Below are 25,002 nucleotides of genomic sequence, written 5' to 3' on the forward strand. Positions count from 1 at the left end.
GGTGAGACAGCACCCCCGTTATGTCTTGTCAGTTCTAAAGAGATGTGGTGAAGAGAATTTGCAGCTAGTTGAGAATTACTAAAGTTTCTGTAATTCAGTGAAATTGCTTTTGAAACATTGTAGGAGTGTCTTATATTTGATAGAAGGTTAAAAAAATGCATGGCGTGGGCATTTTCGAGGGCTCTGAGTACTCTTAATAGACCCTTATCTCTGGATATGAATTCATGAGGTTCAAAGGTCCCTGCCAGTCAAATGGCAAACTATGGCGTTTCCCTGTCCTCTAGAGATTGCTTTACTGTCTAATGAGGTTGATCATCTTTTTCATGTGGTTATTGGCCGTTTATTTTTCTTTAGTGAATTGTCTTCTTGCCCTTTGCTTACATTTCAGTCACAACATTGGTTTTCCCATTTCCTTTTTTCCTTTTCACTGTTGAATTATAACAGTTTTTACGTATCTTTACATTGTAATTAATGTTGTAATCCTTATTTGCCTGTTTTTATCCTTATTCAGTGCTTATTTTTGCTCATTCTCTGATCTTTGACTTTTCTGCATTTTGTATTAAGTCGTTATAGTTGGGTTCCAGTTGTTTGACGGAATCCTTTTGTCTTTATACAAACAGTTGAGTTTATCTTATTTAATCTCACTGTCGATGTGTTTAATCTTTTCCATCCACTTTTTATGCATTCATATTGGTTTTGGTTTTGTTTTTAATCTCTTGATAATGGGGCTCAGTTTTCAGGTACACTTTTAAGATATGTTTAAGCCTTTATTAAATGACTTCAGAAACAAAATAGTGTCTATTGTGATCTTCCTTATTCTCATAACACTTAAGGGTGTGTTGGCATGTTCTGAGATATTTATTCTTATTACAGTTAAATGATTATTTTTGTTTTGTGGCATATACTTCAAAAACAATATTTATTTTCTGCTTTTCTAACCTTATTTCCACAGATCCTTTGCACTGAGTATCTGCTTATCTTTCATAAGACAGCTTCCTCATTTGTGAGTCTTTGTATGAGTAATTTCAGTGGTCAGATTCTGTCTTCATGATAATTTTTTTCTCCTCAAGAAAGTGCACGAGTGATACACTTCCTGAGTTCCTTTTCTGTAGACTTCATGTGAGACCACAGCTTCTCATGCTCTAGAATTCTGTCACAATCATTACTGATGTATGAATAACATACAATAAACTGCATGTGTTTACGTAATTTAAAAAGTTTGGCATATTTATGTACCTGTGAAATTATTACTACAATCAAGATAATGGACATACGTATCACCCTTAAAAGTCTACTTGTACCCCTTGGTAATCCCTTTACACTCCTCATCTTTAGGCAACCACCAGTCTGCTTTCTGTCACTAACAGGTAGTTTACATTTTAAAACACTTTATATAAATTGAGTCACAGAGAATGTACTTTTTCAAGGGTCTGGGTTCTTCCACTCAGTATAATTATTTTGAGATTAATCTGTGTTGTTTTGTGTATCAATAGCTTATCCTTTTATTGCTGAGTAGTATTCCATTGTACAGATATAACACAACTCATGTGTCTGTTCGCCTGGATACATAGAAATTTGGGCTGGTGGAAATTTGGGCTGTTCCAATATTGAGCTATAACAAAGCTGCTACGAACATTTATGTACATGCCGTTCATTGTATGGACAAATGCTTTTGTTTCTCTTGGGCAGATATCTAGGAATGGAGTGATTTGGTCATGTGGTAGGTGTATGTTTAATTTGTAAGAAATTGGCTTCAAACTGTACTACAAGGCTACAGGAACCAAAACAGCATGGTACTGGTACCAAAACAGGTTTGTAGACCAACGGAACAGAACAGAGGCCTCAGAAATAATGCCACACATCTACAACCATCTGATCTTTGACAAACACGACAAAAATAGGAATGAGGACAGGATTCCCTATTTAATAAATGGTGCTGGGAAAACTGGCTAGCCACATGTAGAAAACTGAAACTGGATCCCTTCCTTACACCTTACACAAAAATTAACTCAAGATGGATTAAAGACTTAAACGTAAGACCTAAAACCATAAAAACCCTAGAAGAAAACTTTCTAGGCAGTACTATTCAGGACATAGGCATGGGCCAAAGACTTCATGACTAAAACACCAAAAGCAGTGGCAACAAAAACCAAAATTGACAAATGGAATCTAATTAAACTAAAGAGCTTCTGCTCAGCAAAAGAAACTATCATCAGAGTGAACAGGCAGCCTACAGAATGGGAGAAAATTTTTGCAATCTTTCCATCTGACAAAGGGCTATCCAGAATCTACAAGGAGCTTAAACAAATTTACAAGAAAAAAACAATGCCGTCAAAAAGTGGGCAAAGGACTTGAACAGACACTTTTCAAAGGAAGATATTTATGCAGCCAACAAATATGAGAAAAAAAGCTCATCATCACTGGTCATTAGAGAAATGCAAATCAAAACCACAATGAGATACCATCTCACACCAGTTAGAATGGCGATCATTAAAAAGTCAGGAAACAACAGATGCTGGAGAGGATGTGGAGAAATAGGAACGCTTTTACGGTGTTGGTGGGAGGGTAAATTAGTTCAACCATTGTGGAAGACAGTGTGGTGATTCCTCAAGGATCTAGGACTAGAAATACCATTTGTCCCAGCCATCCCATTACTGGGTGTATACCCAAAGGATTATAAATCATTCTACTATAAAGACATGTACACGTATGTTTATTGCAGCACTATTCACAATAACAAAGACTTGGAACCAGCCCAAATGCCCATCAGTGATAGACTGGATAAAAAAAAATGTGGCACATATACAACATGGAATACTATGCAGCCATTAAAAAAAAGGGGATGAGTTCATGTCCTTTACAGGGACATGGATGAAGCTGGAAACCATCATTCTCAGCAAACTAACACAAGAACAGAAAACCAAACACCACATGTTCTCAGTCATAAGTGAGAATTGAACAATGAGAACACATGGACATAGGGAGGGGAACATCACACACTAGGGCCTGTCTGGGGGGGCGGGGGGGTAGGGGAGGGATAACAGGAGAAATATCTAATGTAGATGACAGGTTGATGGGTGCAGCAAACCACCATGGCATGTGTATGCCTGTGTAACAAACCTGCGTGTTCTGCACATGTATCCTAGAATTTAAAGTATGATTAAAAAAATGTTTAAAAAGAAACTGCCAAGCTTTTTCTAAAGTGGTTGGTCTGTTTTACATTCCCACCAGCAATATGTGCCAGTTCCAGTTGCTGGGCGTCCTCACCACATTTTACGTGGGCATTCTTTTTAATTTTGGACATTAAAATAGGTGTGTAGTATCTCATTGTAGTTTTTATTTCCTTTTTCTTAAAAATTGATACCGAGCATCTTTTCATGTGTAGTTAACATTTGTATAATTCCACACTTTAAAATATTAGGTTCTTTTCTTACTCAGTTTCATGAGTTCTTTATATATTCAGCATATAAGTCCTTCATCGGATACATGATTTACAAATATTTTCTCAGTATGTGATTTGCCTTTTTATTTTCATTATGGCGTAATTTTGGTGAGCATATGTTTTTAATTTTGTTGAAGTTTGATCTATCAGTTTTTCCTTTATTGATAGTGATTTTTTTGTTCAGGAAATCTTTTCTGTTCCAAGGTTACAAAGATAGTCTCCTGTGTTTTCTTGCTGATGCTTTATAATTTTAGTTTTTATGCATAGAACTGTGATTTCTCTGAAATTATTTTGAGTACATGGTGTTAAGGATAAAAGAGCATTTTCCTCCAACATAGGTTTGTTTGGTGTCTTAGTCTGTTTTCTGTTGCTATAACAGAATACCACAGAGTGCGTAAAGTATAAAGAAACAATGTTTAGTTAGCTCACAGTTTTGGAGGCTGGGAAGTCCAAGAGTATGGTGCGGGCATCTGGTGAGGGCCTTCTCAGCGCACTGTAAGGTGGCGGGCGTCGCGTGACTAGAGGGCCTGCTCAGCCCGCTGTAACGTGGCGGGGGGCGTCGTGTGACTAGAGGGCCTGCTCAGCACGCTATAACGTGGCGGGGGGCGTCGCGTGACTAGAGGGCCTGCTCAGCGCGCTGTAACGTGGCGGGGGGCGTCGCGTGACTAGAGGGCAAGCGCAAAGGAGCCAGAGAGACCTTGCTTTTATAGCAAAATCATTGCCACAGTAGCAGCATTAATAGATTAAAAGGTAGTTAATAATAATGAATAGACTAATCTATTGATGAAGGCAGAGTTGACATTAATCCATTCCTGAGGGCACAGGGATTAAGTTCCCAACACATTAATTTTGCAGGAACGCTTTCAAACCATAGCGTCTGGTTGTTCCAGTACCATTTTTAGAAAAGATGTGTATTTTCCACGGAATCCACTGATCCCTTTGTTGAAAACCAAATGACTGTATACATGTGTGTCTGTTTCTAGACTTTGTTCAGTTCCATTGATCAATCTTTATACTAGTACCACACTGTCTTGATGACTGCTGCTTTTTTGTGTATGTGACATAATAGACATAATATAAAAATGGCCACTTTAACCTTTTTTTGTTTGTTTTAGACGGGAGTCTCACTCTGTCGCCCAGGCTGGAGTGCAGTGGCGCGATCTTGGCCACCTCTGCCTCCCAGATTGAAACAATTCTCCTGCCTCAGCCTCCTGAGTAGCTGGGATTACAGGTGCTTGCCACCAAGCCCAGCTAATTTTTGTATTTTTTTTTTTTTAGTAGAGATGAGGTTTCACCATGTTGGTCAGGCTGGTCTCAAACTCCTGAACTCAGGTCATCCGCCCACCTCAGCCTCCCAAAGTGATGGGATTACAGGCATGAGCCACCACACCTGGCCCTTTTTAACTATTTTTAAGTGTACAATATAGTGACATTGCATACATTCACATTGTTGTGCAACCATCACCATCATCCAGCTCCAGAAATTTATTTTCCCAAACTGAAACCTAAACAGTCATTCCCCATTCCTCCCTTCCCTTATCCCCTAACAGCCACCATTCTACTTTCTATCTCTATGAATTGGATGACTCCAGGTACCTCCTAAGTGGAATCATACAGTATTTGTCTTTTTTAACTGACTTATTTCATTAGTCTTGAAGGTTCACCCATTGTTGTAGCATGTGTCAGAATTTTCTTCCTTTTTAAGGCTGGATCGTATTCCTTGGTATGTATAAATCACATTTTGTTAATCTGTTCACATGTCACTGGGCATTTGGGCTGCTCCTCCCCCTTAACGGTTGTGAATAATACTGCTGTGAATGTGGGTGAGCCCCTGTTTTCAGTTCTTTTGGGTATATACACAGAAGTGGGATTGCTGGTCTTATGGTAATTCTATGTTTAATTTTTTTTCGGAACCACAATACTGTTTTCCATAGTGGCTACACCATTTTAACATTCACACTAATAGTGCACAAAGGTTCCAGTTTCACCACATCCTTGCCAAAGATCCGTATTTTCTTTTTAAAAATTTAAATAGCAGTCATCCAAACAGGTAGGAAGTGGTATGAATGTGGTTTTGATTTGCATTTCCCTAATGGTCAGTGATGTTGAGCATCTTTTTAAATGCCTACTGGCCATTTGTGTATTTTCTTTAGAGAAATGTTTGAGTCCTTTGGCCACCTTTTAGTTTGTTTTTCTGTTACTGAGTTGCAGGAGTTCTTGATATATTCTAAATATTAATCTCATCAGATATTTGATTTATAAATATTTTCTCCCATTGCATGGGGAATATATGTAATTTTCATAATAAAAAGTTAAATGAAATTTTTCTTTACAGAAAATAGAAGAGCTCGACCAATACCAACTCATTTACCACTCAGACTCAACAGTTACTACCATTTTGCTGTGTTTGCTTTATCCATACAGCCCCCCTCACACACACAAATTATTTTGCCAAGACATTTCAAAGAAAATTAGAGACACCCTTACACTTTACCTAGTACGCACCTTCAAAAAATTAGGACAGTTTTCTACATCTGCCACATTTTCTGCATAAACAGTCTCCAGAACATTTACAAAATAATATATATTACCGGGAAAAATAATGCTGTTTTGTTCTCATTTTGATGTAGCAGATAACCTTTTGGGATAAGTTCACTGATGGTATTCCTCATAGTGTTGGCATTTTCTCATACATCATTAAGAACCTTTTCTTTGGCCGGGCGCGGTGGCTCAAGCCTGTAATCCCAGCACTTTGGGAGGCCAAGACGGGCGGATCACGAGGTCAGGAGATCAAGACCATCCTGGCTAACACAGTGAAACCCCGTCTCTACTAAAAAATACAAAAAACTAGCCGGGCGAGGTGGCGGGCGCCTGTAGTCCCAGCTACACGGGAGGCTGAGGCAGGAGAATGGCGTAAACCCGGGAGGCGGAGCTTGCAGTGAGCCAAGATCCAGCCACTGCACTCCAGCCTGGGCGACAGAGTGAGACTCCGTCTCAAAAAAAAAAAAAAGAACTTTTTCTTCATCACCTGAAATACAGCTATTGCCTCCAACTTCCTACTTTTTCTTGTCTTCCTTATCTTTAAAACCTAAAGTAGACCGAACTTCTTCCCATGACTTCCTTGTAAGGCAGAGCGTTATCTGGCCTCTGCTTAGCCTGCAGCCTCATTTTCTCCTCCTCTCCCAGCTCCAGCAGAGAGACCTGCCACCTGTTTCTTGAGCGTACCAACCTCTGCTCTCTGTGAAGGCCTTCACGTGTGCTGTTTTCTGTACCACCGCCCATCCAGCTGCCACACTGCCTTTTTTTAATCCTTCAGGTTTTTATGTAAATATTATCTCTTCAGACAGGCCTTCCCTCATGATGTGTTTAAGTATGGCAACTATGTATTCCTCTTCACAGCACCTTTTCAATATTTTGATAATCCTATTTCGGTATATAAATATGTATTTCTTAATGACTCTGTCTCCCTCACACACACCACCCGCTGTACCTGGAGTTCCTTGACAGTGGGAATCGTTACCACCAGCACCTGGCACGCAGTTAGTGAGCAGGGAGCAGTCCGAGGCACCGCAGCCTCACAAGGTGATTATCACAGGGACTGTTTTCAGGATAAAAATTCATCGCATTCCTTTCTGTTACTTCATGTGTGTTTACAATTTGATCCAGTCATTGTATGTGATTTGGAGACCAGGTTTAACCTTAAAATCCAAGTGGGTATAAAATGAATGTTGGAACTAAAATAGAATATTTTGGATATTCCCTATGTCTGTAGTATAAATATTTGGCTTCAGTTTTTTAATCATTATGTTATTCCTTTTGCAGACCGAGACAACACTTGGACTCAGTTCATATCAGCAGAAAAGGTAAGTATATTTAGTAAGATCGCTGACATACTTTCAGTTCCTTCTGGGGGATTCCTGTGGTTCTCCCCTCCACTTTCCCCTTGCTCTTTTTGGTGAAGAAGGAATAGCAAATTGTAAATCACATTATATGATTATTTCTAAGTGTTTTAGTGTGTGGGAAACCAGGTTTAAGTTCGAATGTGCACTTCATGCAGTTGTGTAGTGTGCTTCCCCTGCCGTGTACGGAGGGCTGTTACTCAGAGCTGAAACTCCCCTTGCTTTTTGAGAGATTCAGCTGTGTAACTCCGTAGTGGCTTCTCTTGTGGCTATCCCTGCTTTTGATGTACTGACCATTGCTGCCCTCAGTTACCAGGGGTCTGCCTGCAGGTCCCCAGAGGAGGATCTCAGACCTGCGTAAACCCAGTCTTGTGACTTGGAGAGACCACTTTTAAATACAGCTTCCCCATAATAACAGGGGGATGGTTTTACCTCAGGTGTTAAGGAAAATAGGTACATGCATGTGAATTTGGAGACACTTTTCCTGCCTCCCCACGCCCAAATTATTTGGTCTTTTGGTACCTTCTCACATCTGTAAAGAGACATACTGTGCTGATTCTCTTTCCATATCCGGTGAAAGTCTGTTCTGGTACCTAAAGGTGAGTGAGAGCTTTCTTTGATTTGGATAAAACAGTCCCTCCAGCAGCTATTTTGTGTTCACTCCCAGCTCTTAATGATTGCTCCCCGGGGGACCATAGATGTAAAGGAAGTTAGCTTACAAGGTTCAGTGTGATGGTGTAGTTGCTCTTCCTGTTTGCCAGAAACATCTGATCAGGCACCAGTACCTGTTCTAGTGAGCGTCCTTTAGTAACAATTGAAAGGCTGGCAGTGGTGTCAACAGGGCTTACAGGTAAGGAGCCCATATCGTGGATTTAAGAACCCAGTTATTTTACAGTGTGTGTTTTTAGAAGTATGTTTTATTCTGTCCGTATATTTATTCCTTAAAAGACAGCAAAGCAGATTTATTTTTAAAAATTGTTAATATCCACTGAAATCAGACACTTAGCCACCAAAGTGGCTATGGCAACAGAAGATGCCCCCCCTCTTGCTGTCATCACTGCAGTTTCCATTCTGAGGTAGCAGGAACAGGGAAGCATTTGTTCCTCCTAGGCCTTCGTGTTAAAGTACATCTATGAATGTCTCCAGACTAGCAAAATGCAGACTGCATCAACAAAGAATTTTGTTTTGAGAGAGAAATATAAACTATTCAGACTATTAGTAGGACAGTTAAAACTTCTTACCTCATAAATAATGAAAATTCTTCAGTATTCACTATTTTTTCTCTTTTCACTCTTTCATCTCTGCAGTAACATGGCCCTTCTTCCCCATTGTTCTGTCATTCTCCCTAATGTTATATGTCCTATGGGGACCTGCCCTATCTGTGATTCCTGCCCAAATATTTAACACTGGCCTGGGTTGTGTCCAAACTACCGCGTGTCTAGTCTGATTCCTCCTTGGCTGGACCATCTAAGAACCCTAGAACTGTCCAGCCACATCTAGAGCCAAAAGAATGGTGAGAAAAACATATATGTTATCTTGTGCCTCTTCCTGCTTTCTTCCAGCAATTAGGAAATTAGCTGTGGAATTAGACTGCACTACATTTATGAAGATGAGGATGTTCATTCGTGATGAAAATCTGGGCTTTAAGTATTTTCCTAGTATAGTGAAAAATTGACATCAGGACATAATTATGTTCTCATCTCGTGCTACTTGTCTACTCTGTCTAAAGCTTAGTGGCATAAAATAACCATTTTATGATGCTCTCAAACTGTCAGAAATTCAGGCAGGGGACAGCAAAGACAGCTTGTCTCTTCTGCACGATCTGGGGCCTCAGCTGGGGAGATTTCAGAGCTGGGAATGACTTGATGGCTGAGAGCTGGAGGCATGTTCATTACGTGTTGATGCTAGTTTGCTAGCTGGGACCTCAGCTGAGCTCTCAACTAGAATGCCTGTATGTTGGCCTCTGTGTGGCCTTCACGTGGGGTAGTTTGGGCTTCCTCCCAGTGTGATGGCTGGACTCCCAGAGTGAATGTCCCAGAGGAAGCTAGTGAAAGCTGGATCACCTTAATCTGCCCTTGGAAGCCACAATATCACTTCTGCTGCTGTATGCTATTCGTCAGCAAGTCACTTAGGTTGTCCTAGATTCAAGATAAGGGAGGGGAGAAAGAGCTCCCCACCTACTGAAGGCAGTAATATTAGATTTGTAGACACAATTTACAACTTTCACATTTTACATTTTGTGTGTGTGTGACCAGGATCATGAATTAGGTAAACATTTAATTGAAATTAGTATTCAGATTGGGTATGGGATTGGGTTAAGCACTAAAACATATGTCTTAGTGAGCCCGGGATTCAATAACAAAATACCATAGACTGAGTGACTTAAACAACAGACGTTTATTTCTCATGGTTCCAGAGGCTCAGAAGTCTAGGATCAAGGTCTTGCGGACTTGGGCCTGGCAAACCGTTTTGATGATAATGAAAAACTGATAACCATATGGACCACTAACATATACCTTAGGTGTCTTAATACCCCTACAGCTAAACCCTGAGAGGCTTACAGCATCTGTTTATAAGACCCTCTTCAAAAGCACTGTTTTCTTTGAGATTGCATTTTGTCATTTCATCAACACATATGCTTTATAACCTCATCAGAAGTGGTGTCTCCGATATCCTCCAGAGCTATTTGGATGTGTTTAACATCCAGAGGACATTGGCAGATCTCATTTTCTACAGGCTTTGTGCTACAGAGGCTTATCTTGAGGAGGGCCGGCGGCAGCCAGGTGATGCCTGTTCCCCTACAGAGAATTTAATACATCAGTTTTATGTGTTCAGCGATTTAAAGGAAGACATGAACATAATGAGGGAAAAAGGACAATATAAAAAAAAAAATGAAGCCTCTAGAGTTGAAAAATACTGTTTCTGAAATGAGTATTTCACTGGATAGGATTGAGAACAACCTAGACATTGCAAAAGAAAAGCTTAGTGAGTTTGAAGACAGTGACAGCAGTAATTTAAACTGAAGCACAGGGAGAAAAATAACTAAAAAACAAATAAATCCTTGGTGACCTCTGATACAGGAGTAGCAAGCAGTCTAACACATGTGTGAGTGAGTTCCCAGGAATTGGGAGAGGGAGTAGCTGTCGAAGAACTTTAATAAACCTGAAGCAAAAGTAACACAAAGTCACACCAAGCCAGATAATATTCAAGTTGTTGAAAATCAGTCACAAATAGAGAAACAGCCAGGGAAGAAAACTAAATATAGTAGTTCAAAAGATAAGAATGACTGCTGGTCGTTCATCAAGGACAAATGCAACCCCCAAACCAAGGAAATAACATTTTTAAAGTACCAAAAGGAAAAATTGCTAATCGAAAACACTACATCCAGCAGGAATATCCTTCAAAAAAATGAAGACATTTTCAGATAAAACTGAGAAAATTTACAGTAGACTGGCACTTTTGAGAAATGTTAAAGGCTAAAGATAGTTAACCATTTCAGGTGAAAACACAGATCCTATGAAGAACAAAGACCATCAATAAAGGCAAAAATATGTGGAAAAATATAAAAAATGTTTTCTGGTTAAGAAAATGTTAATTTCTAACATTTTAAAAATGATTTAAAAACAAAAATAATTGTTGATAGCATGTATACATTACGTGTGTGATAATAGCACAAAGAAAGGTTGCACGAAAGAATTGAGTTATAAGGTTCTTACATGATATGTAAAGTAGTATAATATTATTTGAAGTAAAACTGTGATGATATGAAATAAGCTCCACAGGAAACATTAAAATCATTTTAAAAAAGTAACAAGAGCTATAGCCAATAAACTAGTCATGAAGATGAAATACTAAATGAATACTCAGTTGATCTAAAAGAAGGCATAAACAGAACAAGAAGGCATAAACAGAACAAGATAAAAAGCAGATGGGAAAAATAGAAAAAATGGCAATATGGTAGACTTTAAACTCAAACATATCAGAAACTATAGTAAATGAATAATTTCAACACCAGTTGTCAGATTATATTTAAAAGGCAAGACCCAAGCATATTTTGTCTACAAGAACTTTATTTTAACTTTGTATTTAATATTTTACCTTTTGTTTTGAAATAATTTTAGAGAAAAGATGGAAAAATAGTACAAATAATTCTTATATCTTCTTGACCCAAATTCCTCATTTGTTAATGTTTTTTCATATTTGTTTTATCATTCCTAATCTTGCTTTAACTCTCTCCTTTTCCTTCCCTCCCCATAGCTACCTTTTTATACATACATGTGCATATATTTGTAATTTTTCTGAAGCATTTGAAAATCATTTGTAGACATGATGCTATTTTACCCCTAAATATTTCAGTGTATATTTCTTATGAACATTGTTTTAGAGATCATCATACACTCATGAAATTCAGGAAATTAAGACTGTCTCATACTGCTGTTTAATCTAGAGTCCTCATTGGGATTTTGTAAATTGTCCTATTAACGTCTTTTATTTTTAAAAAATTTTGGGTCCAGGGTTCAGACCCTCATATTTAATTTTCACTTCTCTTTAGTCTCTAATGTCGAACAATTAATTTGTCTTTCTTACTGTCTTAGAAATTGACATTTTTGAAGAGTAGATGCCATTTATTTTATAGAATAACCCAGATGGACCCGGGCACGGTGGCTCATGGCCTGTAATCCTAGCACTTTGGGAAGCTGAGGCGGTGGATTTCCTGAGTTCAGGAGTTCAAGACCAGCCTGGGCAATACAGTGAAACCCCACCTCTACTAAAATACAAAACATTAGCAGGGCATGGCGGTGTGCGCCTGTAATCCCAGCTACTCAGGAGGCTGTGACAGGAGAATTGCTTGAACCCGGGAGGCGGAGGTTGCAGTGAGCCAAGATTTCACCATTGCACTCCGGCCTGGGCAAGACAGAGCAAGACTCCTGTCTCTAAATAAATAAATAAATAAATAAATAAATAAATAAATAAATAAATAAAATAAACCCAGCTAGAGTTTTCTGATATTTATTCATTATTTGATTCAGAATTTGCATTTTTGGCGGAATATTACTGAAGTTTGTGTCTCTCCCAGTGCATCCTATCAGGAAGCGCTTGATGTCTCGTTCCATTTTTCTCTTATAATTCGTAAGTGTCTTGCAGAGTACTTTGAGACTATACAAATGTGTTTTACATGAAATATGTTTTACACGAAATTCTGAATAGTTTTAGAATCTATTGATGATTCTTGCCTGGAGCAGTTATTGCGCTGGCTGGGTTTTTTAAAAATTCCATCACACTTTCTATGTTTCTTAGTTGACATTCTGACTGAAATTAAGATTGAGGTCATGGTTCATTTTTATCCAGGTATTTCACCATCGTTTGCACTGTCGTAAAAAAAAAAAAATCACATGTGTGTAGTTAGGTCTATTCTGTGTCATTTACATGTCCCCAACAATCATTGAGTACTTCCTACTTTCTGGTACGTTAGGAGGTTCCAGGCTTGTTTTGTAATTTTCCTGCCACAGCCCTGGAACAACCTATTTCTTAAAAGACCCCTGCTTCATTTTAGTGGAAGAGAATACTGAAAAATTAATCTTTATGTGCCATGCATACTCATTACTACTGTGATGTATTAGGGTTCTCTTAGAGGGACAGAACTATTAGGATAAATATATAAAGGGGAGTTTATTAAGTGTTAATTTACACGATTACAAGGTCCCACAATAGACTGTCTGCAAGCTGAGGAGCAAGGAGAACCAGTCTGAGTCCCAAAACTGAAGAACTTGGAGTCCAGTGTTCGAGGGCGAGAACCATCCACGCAGGAGAACTCAGACGCAGGATTGGAAGCTAGGCCCGTCTCTCTTTTCATGTTTTCCTGCCTGCTTTATATTTGCTGGAAGCCGATTAGATTGTGCCCACCAGATTAAGGGTGGGATCTGCCTTCCCCAGCCCACTGACTCAGATGTTAATCTCTTTTTGGCAACACCCACACAAACACACCCAGGATTAATACTTTGTATCATATCCTTCAATCTAATGAAGTTGACAGTATTAACCATCACAAGTGGTGTCATTACTAGTGAGGTGTCATTGTCTCTAGACTCTCTTAGTAAAAGGAAGAAAATGTTTGTGTTTATGTGTATAAATATGTACAGTTTACACTAACATACTCCTGTTCTTGTATCTGTGTATATTAAAAACCAGGAGTTACTGATGCCTCCAGTTTTGATACAAAACCAGTGTTCTGTCTATTCTATTTCTGTCCATTCTCCAACAATTAGAAATCTGGCTCTAGTTACCTATCTACAGTAAGTGTATTGATTTGTTCAATCCTAGAATACAGATAAATTAGCTTCAAAATTGTTAACTGATACGGCCATAAAAAAAATGAGTACGGTGTCTGTTTAGAGTTCTTGTTTTTTCTTTAGTCCGAGTGTATATTGTCAAAATACTGTATTCTAAATTTACATGGGTTATAGTGTTCTTCATCTTTCTCTTCATCCTTCTCCCACCCCCACACCCATCTGCATTGTACATTTGAAATGAAGTTTGGTTGATTTGTTTCTATCTGTATTCCATGTAGGATTTTTACTCTACTTTTTGAATTTTTTAATTGCATAATTGTACATATTGATGGGGTACATGTGATAGTTTGATACATGCATAGACTGTGTAATGATCAAATCAGGGTGTTTATCCATCACCTCGAACATTCATCATTTCTTTGTATTAGGAACATTTCTAGTCTTCTCTTCTAGTGACTTTGAAATACACAAATATGGTTGCTAACTATAGTCACTCTGCCCTGCTGTTAAAAACTAGGGCTTATTCCTTCTGTCTGGCAATAACTGCGCTTGAGCCCATTAGCCTACCTCTCTTCTTCCTCCCTCTCACACCAAAAAACAAATGCTTCCCAGCCTCTGGTGACTGTCATTCTACTCTTTACCTTCACAAGATAAACTTTTTTAGCTCCCTTCTATAAGTGAGAACATGCAATATTTGCTTTTCAGTGCCTTATTTCACTTAACCTCGAGTTCCATCTGTGTTGCTGAAAATAACAGGATTTTATTCTTTTTTATGGCTGAATAATATTTCATCATGTTTAATACGTACCAGTTTTCTTTGTTCTTCCATTGATGGACACTTACGTTGATTTCATATCTGTGCTATTGTGAGTAGTGCTACCGTAAACATGGGGGTGCAGGTGTATGAAATACTGATTTCTTTTCCTTTGGATAAATAGCCAGTCGTGGAATTGCTGGGTCGACTCCCCTCCCTCACCATATACAAAAATCAACTCAAAATGGATTAAAGACTTATATCTAAGACCCGAAACTATAAAACTACTTGAAGAAAACATAGAGGAAATGTTCCAAGACATTGATGTAAGCTAAGATTTTTATGGCTAAGATCTCAAAAGCATAAGCAACAAAAATAAAATATCCCCATTTAAAAAATTTACTTTTGTGCCATTATTTTTTTACCCACTGTCCTATATATGAACATTTCATTTGTTTCCCGTATTTTGCAATTGCAGACAGTGCTTCAAAGAATAATCTCTTGCGTATGTATTTTCATATTTTTGAAGGTTACACTCAGGGTAAATTCCTACAACTTGAATTGCTCAATCAAAAGATAGGTGTAGGTGTAATTTGTATTGTTGAAAATACATGTTTAGACATGACTAACGGTTATATGAAAAAATGCTCAGCATCGCCAGTCATGGGGAATGCAGATCAAGACAAAGACGCGTTACCATCTCACACCCGTTAGAAAGGCTGTCGTCAAAAAGACAAAAGACAACACATATTGACCAAGAGTGTGTGGAAAAGGGAACCCTGGTTCACTGTTGGTTCACTGTTGGTTGGTCAATTAGTGTTGCTATTATGGAAAACAGTGTGGCAGTTGCTAAAAAAAAATTAAAAATAGAACAGCCATGTGATCCAGCAGATTCATAACTAGGTATATATACAAGAGAAATGAGATAATTATGTCAAAGCGACATCTGCATTCTCATGTTCATTGAAGCATTATTCACCATAGCCAGGACAGGGAGGAATCAACCTAAAGGTTCATCAGTGGACACATGGATAATGAAAACGTGGGGATGTATGTGTGTGTGTCTATGTGGATTCTTAATGGTATTCCACACATATTTAGTGGAATACCATTAAGCCTTAAACATAAGGAAATCCTGTCATTGATGACAACATGGATGGACTTGGGGGACATTATGTTAAATGTGACATAAGCCAAGTACAGAAAGATGAATAATGCATGATCTCACTTAAATGGAGAATATAGAAGCAGAGAGTAGAATGGTGGTTACCAGAGCTTGAGGGTGGGGACCAGGGAGATTTGAGAGATGTTAGTCAAAAGACACAAAATTTCAGTTAGAAGGTATAAGTTCAGCTTAGCAGTTTTTCGACTTTGTGATGGTGCCAAAGCACAATATATGTTCAGTAGAAACAGTATTGCAGATTTTGAATTTTGATCTTTCCTGGGCTAGCTGTGCAATACTCTCTTGGAGCTTTCAGTCAGCCACACAATCCAGAGAGTAAACGACTGATACTCTACCCTGTACCATGTTACCAGATGACTTTGCCCAACTGTAGGCTAATGTAAGTGTTCTGAGCATGTTTAAGGGGAGACTAGGCTACCTGAAAAGTTGGTATATTAAATACATTTTTGACATGATTATTTTCAACTTATGATGGATTTATCGGGACGTCACCTCATAAGTCAAGAGGCATCTGTATTGTATACTTGAAAATTGCTGAGAGAGTAGATTTTATGTTCTTACCATAAAAAGGGATAACTATGTGAGGTGATGCATGTATTAGCTCAATGTAGCCATTCTACAATGTATACATATTTTAAAATATGTTGTACATCATAAATATATACAGTTTTCACTTGTCAAGTAGGGAAAGGGATAAAAAGTTTGTTTAGGATAAATTCCTGGAAGTGGGATTGGTGAGTCAAAAGTAAATGTAAATGCTGACATCGTTTCATTAAGTATTGTTAGATTCTCCTTCAGGGTCTGTACCACCTTGCATTCCCTCATCGGTGAAAAAGAGTACCTGTTTCCCACATCCTTTCCAACAGAAAGTGTTATATTTTTAATTGTTGCTGATCTGATAGGTCAGAAATTTTATCACAGTGTAGTTTTAGCTGGTCTTTAATTATGAGTAACGTTAACCATCTCCTAGTATTTAAGAGCCATGCTTATATTTGTCTTTTGATGTTGTCTGTTCGTGTCTGTTCTACCCATTTTTCTCTAGTGCTTTTAATTTTTTCTGATTGTTTTTAAGAGTTCTTTATATATTGGAGATATTAGTCTTATTTGCAAGTATCTTCTCCCTGTTCGTCAGTAGTCTTGATTTTGAAGAAATGCACTTCTTCATAAGTATGCAATTAGGTTAAATGTAAAAAGACGTAGGAAAACAAGCAAACATTAATCTTTAAAATGCTAGAGTGGTTATGTTACTTTCAGACAAAGTAGACTTTAAGACAGGGAATATTATCAGAGACAAAAAAGGACACTTTACAATTATGAAAGACACAGTCCCCCAGGTAGATACAACAATCCCAAATTCTAATATTGGAGCATTAAAGTACATGAAGAAAAAAAAATGAGTAAAACTAAGGGAACAAACCCACAGTGATTACTGAAGATTTCAACATTCATCTGTTTATAACTGATAAAATAGATGGAAAATCAGTAAGGGTGTAGATTTGAAGAATACTATTAAGTAACTTGACCTAATAGGTATTTATTAAATACTACATCCACCAAGATCAGATTATATAAATTATACTGTCTGATTATAGCAAAATTAAATTAGAAATCGGTAACAATGCAAATCTAGATATTTTATAATTGGGAATTAAACCAGAGCTTTTCAATACTCATGGGTTAAGAAAGAAATCATAAGGGATATTAGAAAATGCTTTGAAAACAAAAATATAACATATATTAGTCTGCTTGCGCTAGACTGCCATAACAAAATACCATAAACTGGGTGGCTTAAAACAATAGACATTTATTTTCTCACAGTCTGGAATCTGGAAGTCTGAAATCAGGGTGCCAGCGTAGTCAGTTTACACTGACATCTGTTTTCCTAGCTTGTAGGTGGCAGCTATTCCCCTGTGTAACTCACATGCCCTCTTGGTGCGCATGTGTGCATGGGGGCTTTCTGGTGTCCTTTTTCGTAAGGATACTAATCCCATTGTATTAGGGCCTCCCCCCATAACCTCATTTAACCTTAATTGCCTGCTTATAGACCCTGTCTCCACATAACAGTCATAGTGGGGATTAGGGCTTCAATATATGAATTTGGGAAGTGGGGGTGGTTGGGGGGAGTTCACTTCATAGAGCAACATACCAAGTTTTCTGGAATTTAGCCAAAGCAGTATTTAAATAGACATTTATAGCTTTAAAAGTTTATATCAGATAGAAGAAAAATTTTTAAATGAACAATTTACATTTCCAGTTTAAGACACAGAGCATCAACTTCAAGTAGAAGAAAATAAAGGATATACTAGAAATCAATTAAATAGAAAGTGGAAAAATCAGTGTAAACAAAAACATTATTTGAATCTAGCTAGATTGGTTCAGAAAATAAGGCAGACAAAAATCAGTAATGAAATAGAGGATGTCACTACAGATCTTATAAATATTCAAAGAATGAGAGAAATTATGAATCCCTTCGTTCTCAAAAATTCAACAATTTACATGAAGTGGTCAAATACTTGAAAGATACAAATTATTAAAACTCACCAAGAGAGAATAAGAAAATGAGTTTTTAAATATCTTTTAAAGACATAGAACTTACAATTTTAAACCTTTCCACAAAGAAAACTGCAGGTTCATATGACTAAACTGGTAAATTCTATCAGACAACTAGTGAAAAAATACTAGTCTAAACTGGTAAATTCTATCAGACAACTAGTGAAAAAATACTAGTCTTACATAAACCCTTTTAGAAAAGAGGAATAGAATGTCCTTCCTTACACGTTTTACGAGGCGATTATTGCAGGCATTACAAGAAAGCTAGAAGCTACATCTCTTCAAACATATATTCAGAAATCTCTAACAGAATATTAGCAAATCAAATCCAGAAATGTATAACAAGGTAATGTATCATGACCAAAAGGGGTTTATCGTAGGAATGCAAGATTAATATTTGAAAACAATATAATTTTTCTTGTTAACAAAATTTCGGCTGGGCGTGGTGGCTCAAGCCTGTAATCCCAGCACTTTGGGAGGCCGAGACGGGCGGATCACGAGGTCAGGAGATCGAGACCATCCTGGCTAACACGGTGAAACCCCGTCTCTACTAAAAAATACAAAAAACTAGCCGGGTGAGGTGGCGGGCGCCTGTAGTCCCAGCTACTTGGGAGGCTGAGGCAGGAGAATGGCGTGAACCCGGGAGGTGGAGCTTGCAGTGAGCTGAGATCTGGCCACTGCACTCCAGCCTGGGTGACAGAGCAAGACTCCGTCTCCAAAAAAAAAAAAAAATTTTCAAAAACTTTTGTAATTACTTGAATAGATGTGGAAAAAGCCTGTGACAACATTCAGCATCTGTTCAGCACACAAAGAATAGAAAAGAATGTCTTTAACTTGATAAGGAGTATCTATGGAAAAGTAACAGTTAACATGATATTAATGGTGAAAGATTGAATGCTTGCTTTCTAAGATTGGGAAAGTGGCAAGGATGTCCACTTTCATCACTTACATTAAACATTGTACTGGATGTAGTAGTCATTACATTAAGACAAGAAGCAGAGATAAGAGCCATCAGATTGGAAAGGAAGAACAAAAAGGATTTTGTCTACAAACCATGTGATTGTGTGGATAGAAAGTCCTAAGGAATATACCAAAAAGTAATACAGTCAATAATCAGAAGTAACTGATTTCTTCATAACAAGTACAAAAGTAAAATGTTGTAGAAAAATGTCATTTACAATATCATAAATCATTGCATACCTTGGGATAAATTTAACAAAACAGTGTTGAGACCTGTACACTGAAAACTGTAATATAATAGAGTAATTAAAGAACTCCTAGATATATTGAGAAAGATCCTGCATTCATGGATTGAAAGATTGTGAAGATAATTCTCCCCAGATCGGTTTTAGATTAAGCAATTCCAATAGAAATTTCAACAGACAGTTTTTTTTTCACAAATTGATAAGCTGCTTTTCAAGATTAGATGGAAAATGTTAAGCATCTAGAATAGACCAAACAAGTTTTAAAAAGAATAAACAAATTAGAAGATTTAAATTACATGTTTTGAAGATCCAGTTTAAAACTTCTTGTCCGTATGTGCCAAGGTAATTCAGTGACACAAGAATACTCTTTTTCAGTGGGGGTTACAATCCTAGTCTCTGATGACACAGACTTGAAACCAACAAAGATCAAAAGAGACAAACAAGGGCATTACATAATGGTAAAGGGATCAATGCAACAAGAAGAGCTAACTGTCGTAAATATATATGCACCCAATACAGGAGCATCCAAATTCATAAAGCAAGTTCTTAGAGACCTACAAAGAGACTTAGACTCCAACACAATAACAGTGGGAGACTTTTGACACCCACTGCTAATATTAGATCAACGAGACAGAAAATTAACAAGGATATTCAGGACTCAAACTCAGCTCTGGACCAAGCGAACCTAATAGACATCTGCAGAAATCTCCACCCCAATCAACAGAATATACATTCTTCTCAGCACCACATCACACTTATTCTAAAATTGACCACATAATTAGAAGTAAAACACTCCTCAGCAATTGCAAAAGAACAGAAATCATAACAGTTTCTCAGACCACAGTGCAATCGAATTAGAACTCAGGATTAAGAAACTCACTCAAAACCGCACAACTACATGGAAACTGAACAACCAGCTCCTGAAGGACTGCTGGGTGAATAACGAAATGAAGGCAGAAGTAAAGATGTTCATTGAAACCAATGAGAACAGAGACACAAAGTACCAGAATCTCCGGGACACATTTAAAGCAGTGTGCAGAGGGAAATTTATAGCACTGAATGCTCACAAGAGAAAGTAGGAAAGATCTAAAATTGACACCATAACATCAAAATTAAAAGAAGTAGAGAAGCAAAAGCAAACAAATTCAAAATCTAGCAGAAGACAGTAAATAACCAAGATCAGAGCAGAACTGAAGGAGATAGAGACACAAAAAAATCCTTCAAAAAATAAATGAATCCAGGAGCTGGGTTTTTGAAAAGATCAACAAAATAGATCACTAGCCAGACTAATAAAGAAGAGAGAAGAATCAAATCAATGCAATAAAAAATGATATAGGGGATATCACCACTTATCCCACAGAAATACAAACTACCATCAGAGAATACTATAAATACCTCTATGCAAATAAACTAGAAAATCTAGAAGAAATTGATAAATTCCTGGACACATACACCCTCCCAAGTCTAAATCAGGAAGGAATCGAATCCCTGAATAGACCAATAATAAGTTCTGAAATTGAGGCAGTAATTAATAGCCTACCAACCAAAAAAAGTTCAGGACCAGACAGATTCACAGCCAAATTCTACCAGAGATACAAAGAGGAGCGGGTACCATTCCTTCTGAAACTATTCCAAACAATAGAAAAAGAGGGAATCCTCCCTAACTCATTTTATGAGGCCAGCATCATCCTGATCCAAAATCTGCAGGCACACGACAAAAAAAGAAAATTTCAGGCCAATATCCCTGATGAACATCGATGCGAAAATTCCCAATAAAATACTGGCAAACCAAATCCAGCACCACACCAAAAGGCTTATACACCACGATCAAGTTGGCTTAATCCCTGGGGTGCAAGGCTGGTTCAACATATGCAAATCAATAAACGTAATCCATCACATAAACAGAACCAGTGACAAAAACCACATGACTATCTCAATAGATGCAGAAAAGGCCTTTGACAAAATTCAACACCCCTTCATGCTAAAAACTGTCAATAAACTAGGTATTGATGGAACATATCTTAAACTAATAAGAGCTATTTATGACAGACCCACAGCCAGTATCATACTGAATGGGCAAAAACTGAAAGCATTCCCTTTGAAAACTGGCACAAGACAAGGATACCTTGTCTCACCACCCCTATTCGACATAGTATTGGAAGTTCTGGCCAGGGAAATCAGGCAAGAGAAAGAAATAAAGGGTATTCACATAGGAAAGGAGGAAGTCAAATTGTCTCTGTTTGCAGATGACATGATAGTATATTTAGAAAACCCCACCGTCTCAGCCCAAAATCTCCTTAAGCTGATAAGCAACTTCAGCAAAGTCTCAGGATACAAAATCAGTGTGCAGAAATCAAAAGCATTCTTATACACCAGTAACAGACAGAGAGCCAAATCATGAATGGACTTCCATTCACAATTGCTTCAAAGAGAATAAAATACCTAGGAATCCAACTTATAAGGGATGTGAAGGACCTCTTCAAGGAGAACTACAAACCACTGCTTAGTGAAATAAAAGAGGACACAAACAAATGGAAGAACATTCCATTTTCATGGATAGGAAGAATCAATATTGTGAAAATGGCCATACTGCCCAAAGTAATCTATAGATTCAATGCTGTCCCCATCAAGCTACTGTTGACTTTCCTCACACAATTGGAAAAAGCCACTTTAAACTTCATATAGAACCACAAAAGAGCCCATGTAGCCAAGACAACTCTAAGCAAAAAGAATAAGGCTGGAGGCATCACACTACCTGAACCTGACTTCAAACTATACTACAAGACTGCAGTAACCAAAACAGCATGGTACTGGTACCAAAACAGATACATAAACCAGTGGAACAGAAGAGAGACCTCAGAAATAACACTACACATCTACAACCATCTGATCTTTTACAAGCCTGACAAAAACAAGCAATGGAGAAAGAATTCCCTATTTCATAAATGGTGTTGGGAAAACTGGCCAGCCATATGCAGAAAACTGAAACTGGACCCCTTCCTTACACCTTATACAAAAATTAAGATGGATTAAAGACTTAAAAGTAAGACCTAAAACCATAAAAATCCTAGAAGAAAACCTAGGCAATACCATTCAGGACATAGGCGTGGGCGAAGACTTCATGTCTAAAACACCAAAAGCAATGGCAACAAAAGCCAAAATTGACACATGGGATCTAATTAAACTAAAGAGTTTCTGCACAGCAAAAGAAACTATCATCAGAGTGAACAGGCAACATACAGAATGGGAGAAAAGTTTTGCAATCTGTCTGACAAAGGGCTAATATCCAGAATCTACAACGAATTTAAATTTACAAGAAAAAACCAACCCCATCAAAAAGTGGGTGAAGAATATAAACAGACACTTCTTAAAAGAAGACATTTATGCAGCCAACAAACATGAAAAAAAGCTCATCACTGGTCATTAGAGAAATGCAAATCAAAACCACAATGAGATACCATCTCATGCCAGTTAGAATGTTGATCATTAAAAAGTCAGGAAACAACAGATGCTGGAGAGAATGTGTAGAAATAGGAACGCTTTTACACTTGGGGAATGTAAATTAGTTCAACTATTGTGGAAGACAGTGTGGTGATTCTCCAGGGACCTAGAACTAGAAATACCATTTGACCCAGCAATCCTATTATTGGGTATATACCCAAAGGACTATAAATCATTCTATAAAGACATGTACACACATGTGTTTATTACAGCACTATTCACAATAGCAAAGACTTGGAGCCAACCCGAATGTCCATCAATGATAGACAGGATAAAGAAAATGTGGCACATATACAACATGGAATACTGTGCAGCCATGAAAAAGGATGAGTTCATGTCCTTTGCAGGGACATGGATGAAGCTGGAAACCATCATTCTTAGCAAACTAACGCAAGAAGAGAAAACCAAACACCTCATGTTCTCACTCACAAGTGGGAGTTGAACAATGAGAACATATGAACATACAGAGGGGAACATACAGAGGGGAACATCACACGCTGGGGCCTGTCGGGGGTTGGGCGGCTAGGGGAGGGATAGCATTAAGAGAAATACCTAATATAGGTGACAGGTTGATGGGTGCAGCAAACCACCATGGCACGTGTATACCTATGTAACAAAACTGCACGTTCTGCACATGTACCCCAGAACTTAAAGGATTTAAAAAAAATGTCTTTTCCAACAAAGGATACTAGGCCTACTGGATATTTACAGTGAAAGAAAAAGTGAACTTTAATCTTTTAACTCACACCATCGCCATAATTAAAATGGACAATAATAAATAGGCTCATATCTAAAAGTTAAAGGTTTAAGACTTTTTAGAATAAAACCAATCTTTTCATAGAAATATTTGTAAACTGGACAAAGTTTTAAAATACCAGAAACACATACCATGAAAGAAAAAATGAGGCTGGGCGCAGTGGCTCACACCTATAATTCTAACACTTCAGGAGGCTGCCGTGGGAGAATCACGTGAGACTAGGAGTTTGAAACTAGCCTGGGGAACATAGTGAGACCCTGTATCTACAAAAAATAATAATAAATAGCTAGTTGTGGTGGTATGTGCCTATAGTCCCAGCTACTTGGGAGGATGAGGCCAGAGGGTGGCTTGAGTCCAGGAGGTCAAGACTGCAGTGACCCATGATTGGACCACTAACTGCACTCCAGCATGGGTGACAGAGTGAGACCCTATCTCAAAAAAGAAAAATCATCATTTCGACCTCATCAGAATTAAAAACTTAGGCTTTTCAAAAGAAACCATTAATAAAAGGAAAAGGTAAACCAGGACCAGGGTAAAAATATTTGCAGCACATAACAGACAACTCTTACAACTGAATGAGACAGACATCCCAGTTAAAAAAACTTTCCACAGACATTTACAAAAGAAGGTACCTAATTGTACACCAAGGAAGTGGAAAGATGGTCAACATTATTCATCATTTGGGAAATGCAAATTTAAACTAAAAATGCATTTATGGGAGAATATATATCATATAGGAGAAGTCCTATTCATTTCTTTTAAATCACTGTTTATTTAGCTGGCTCTTTAATAAAAATCATATTTGACATCAATTTAAACTGCTGGTGACTTTGATAGTTTTACTAGTAAAGGCACTTCCTTCCCCACCTCTTATTTGTGACCGTAATGTTTGTGGATCAAGATGCAAAATAGTGGCTCCTAAATGTGAGGATGCTTAAAAGTGCAGGTTTCTGGGGTCCATTCTGCTTACAAGAAACTAGATTCTGGAGGTGGGGCCCTAGAATCTGCATTTCCACAAGCATTGTAGGTGTTTATGATGCAGGTACATCACAAACAATTGTTTTAAAAATGCTGGGCCAAAGAGTATCTGTTGTTTAGGTAGTAGTTGATCCTAGGAAAACATTTGAAACTCCCAGAGACCCAAGAAGCCCTATGTCTGATTTGGGAGTTTCCTGCTCAACTTTGACCTGACAGTTCAACAGGCAGTACGACCATTCCCGCGAGATTTCTTGTCTCTTCAGCTGTTTCCTAGCTTGAAATCAGAAAATAGTCTTCATCTCCATATAAATAAGATTTTAGTGAAAATTTATTAAACCAATTGTATTGAGGCTTTAGAACATATATAATCATTGCAGAAAGCATAAAATAATGCAATATACTATCATCATGTCTCAGATTTTGTTGCTTTGAAATTGTCAAAG

At 37.8% G+C, this 25,002-nt stretch overlaps 1 protein-coding gene across 3 annotated transcripts in view; it reads left to right on the forward strand.

The window, feature by feature from the left end:
• The window catches only part of LOC105490059 (transmembrane protein 131), a 271,947-nt gene that overhangs the window by 86,454 nt on the left and 160,491 nt on the right, over window positions 1-25,002 (forward strand). For all 3 annotated transcript variants that reach the window (XM_011755316.3, XM_011755317.3, XM_071077307.1), the window contains exon 3: window positions 7,265-7,305. In XM_011755316.3, coding sequence (XP_011753618.1) covers window positions 7,265-7,305 — 41 coding nt within the window. The remainder of the gene's footprint in view (window positions 1-7,264; window positions 7,306-25,002) is intronic.

The sequence above is a fragment of the Macaca nemestrina genome, chromosome 13 (assembly GCF_043159975.1).
Source record: "Macaca nemestrina isolate mMacNem1 chromosome 13, mMacNem.hap1, whole genome shotgun sequence".
NCBI classification, from domain to species: domain Eukaryota; kingdom Metazoa; phylum Chordata; class Mammalia; order Primates; family Cercopithecidae; genus Macaca; species Macaca nemestrina.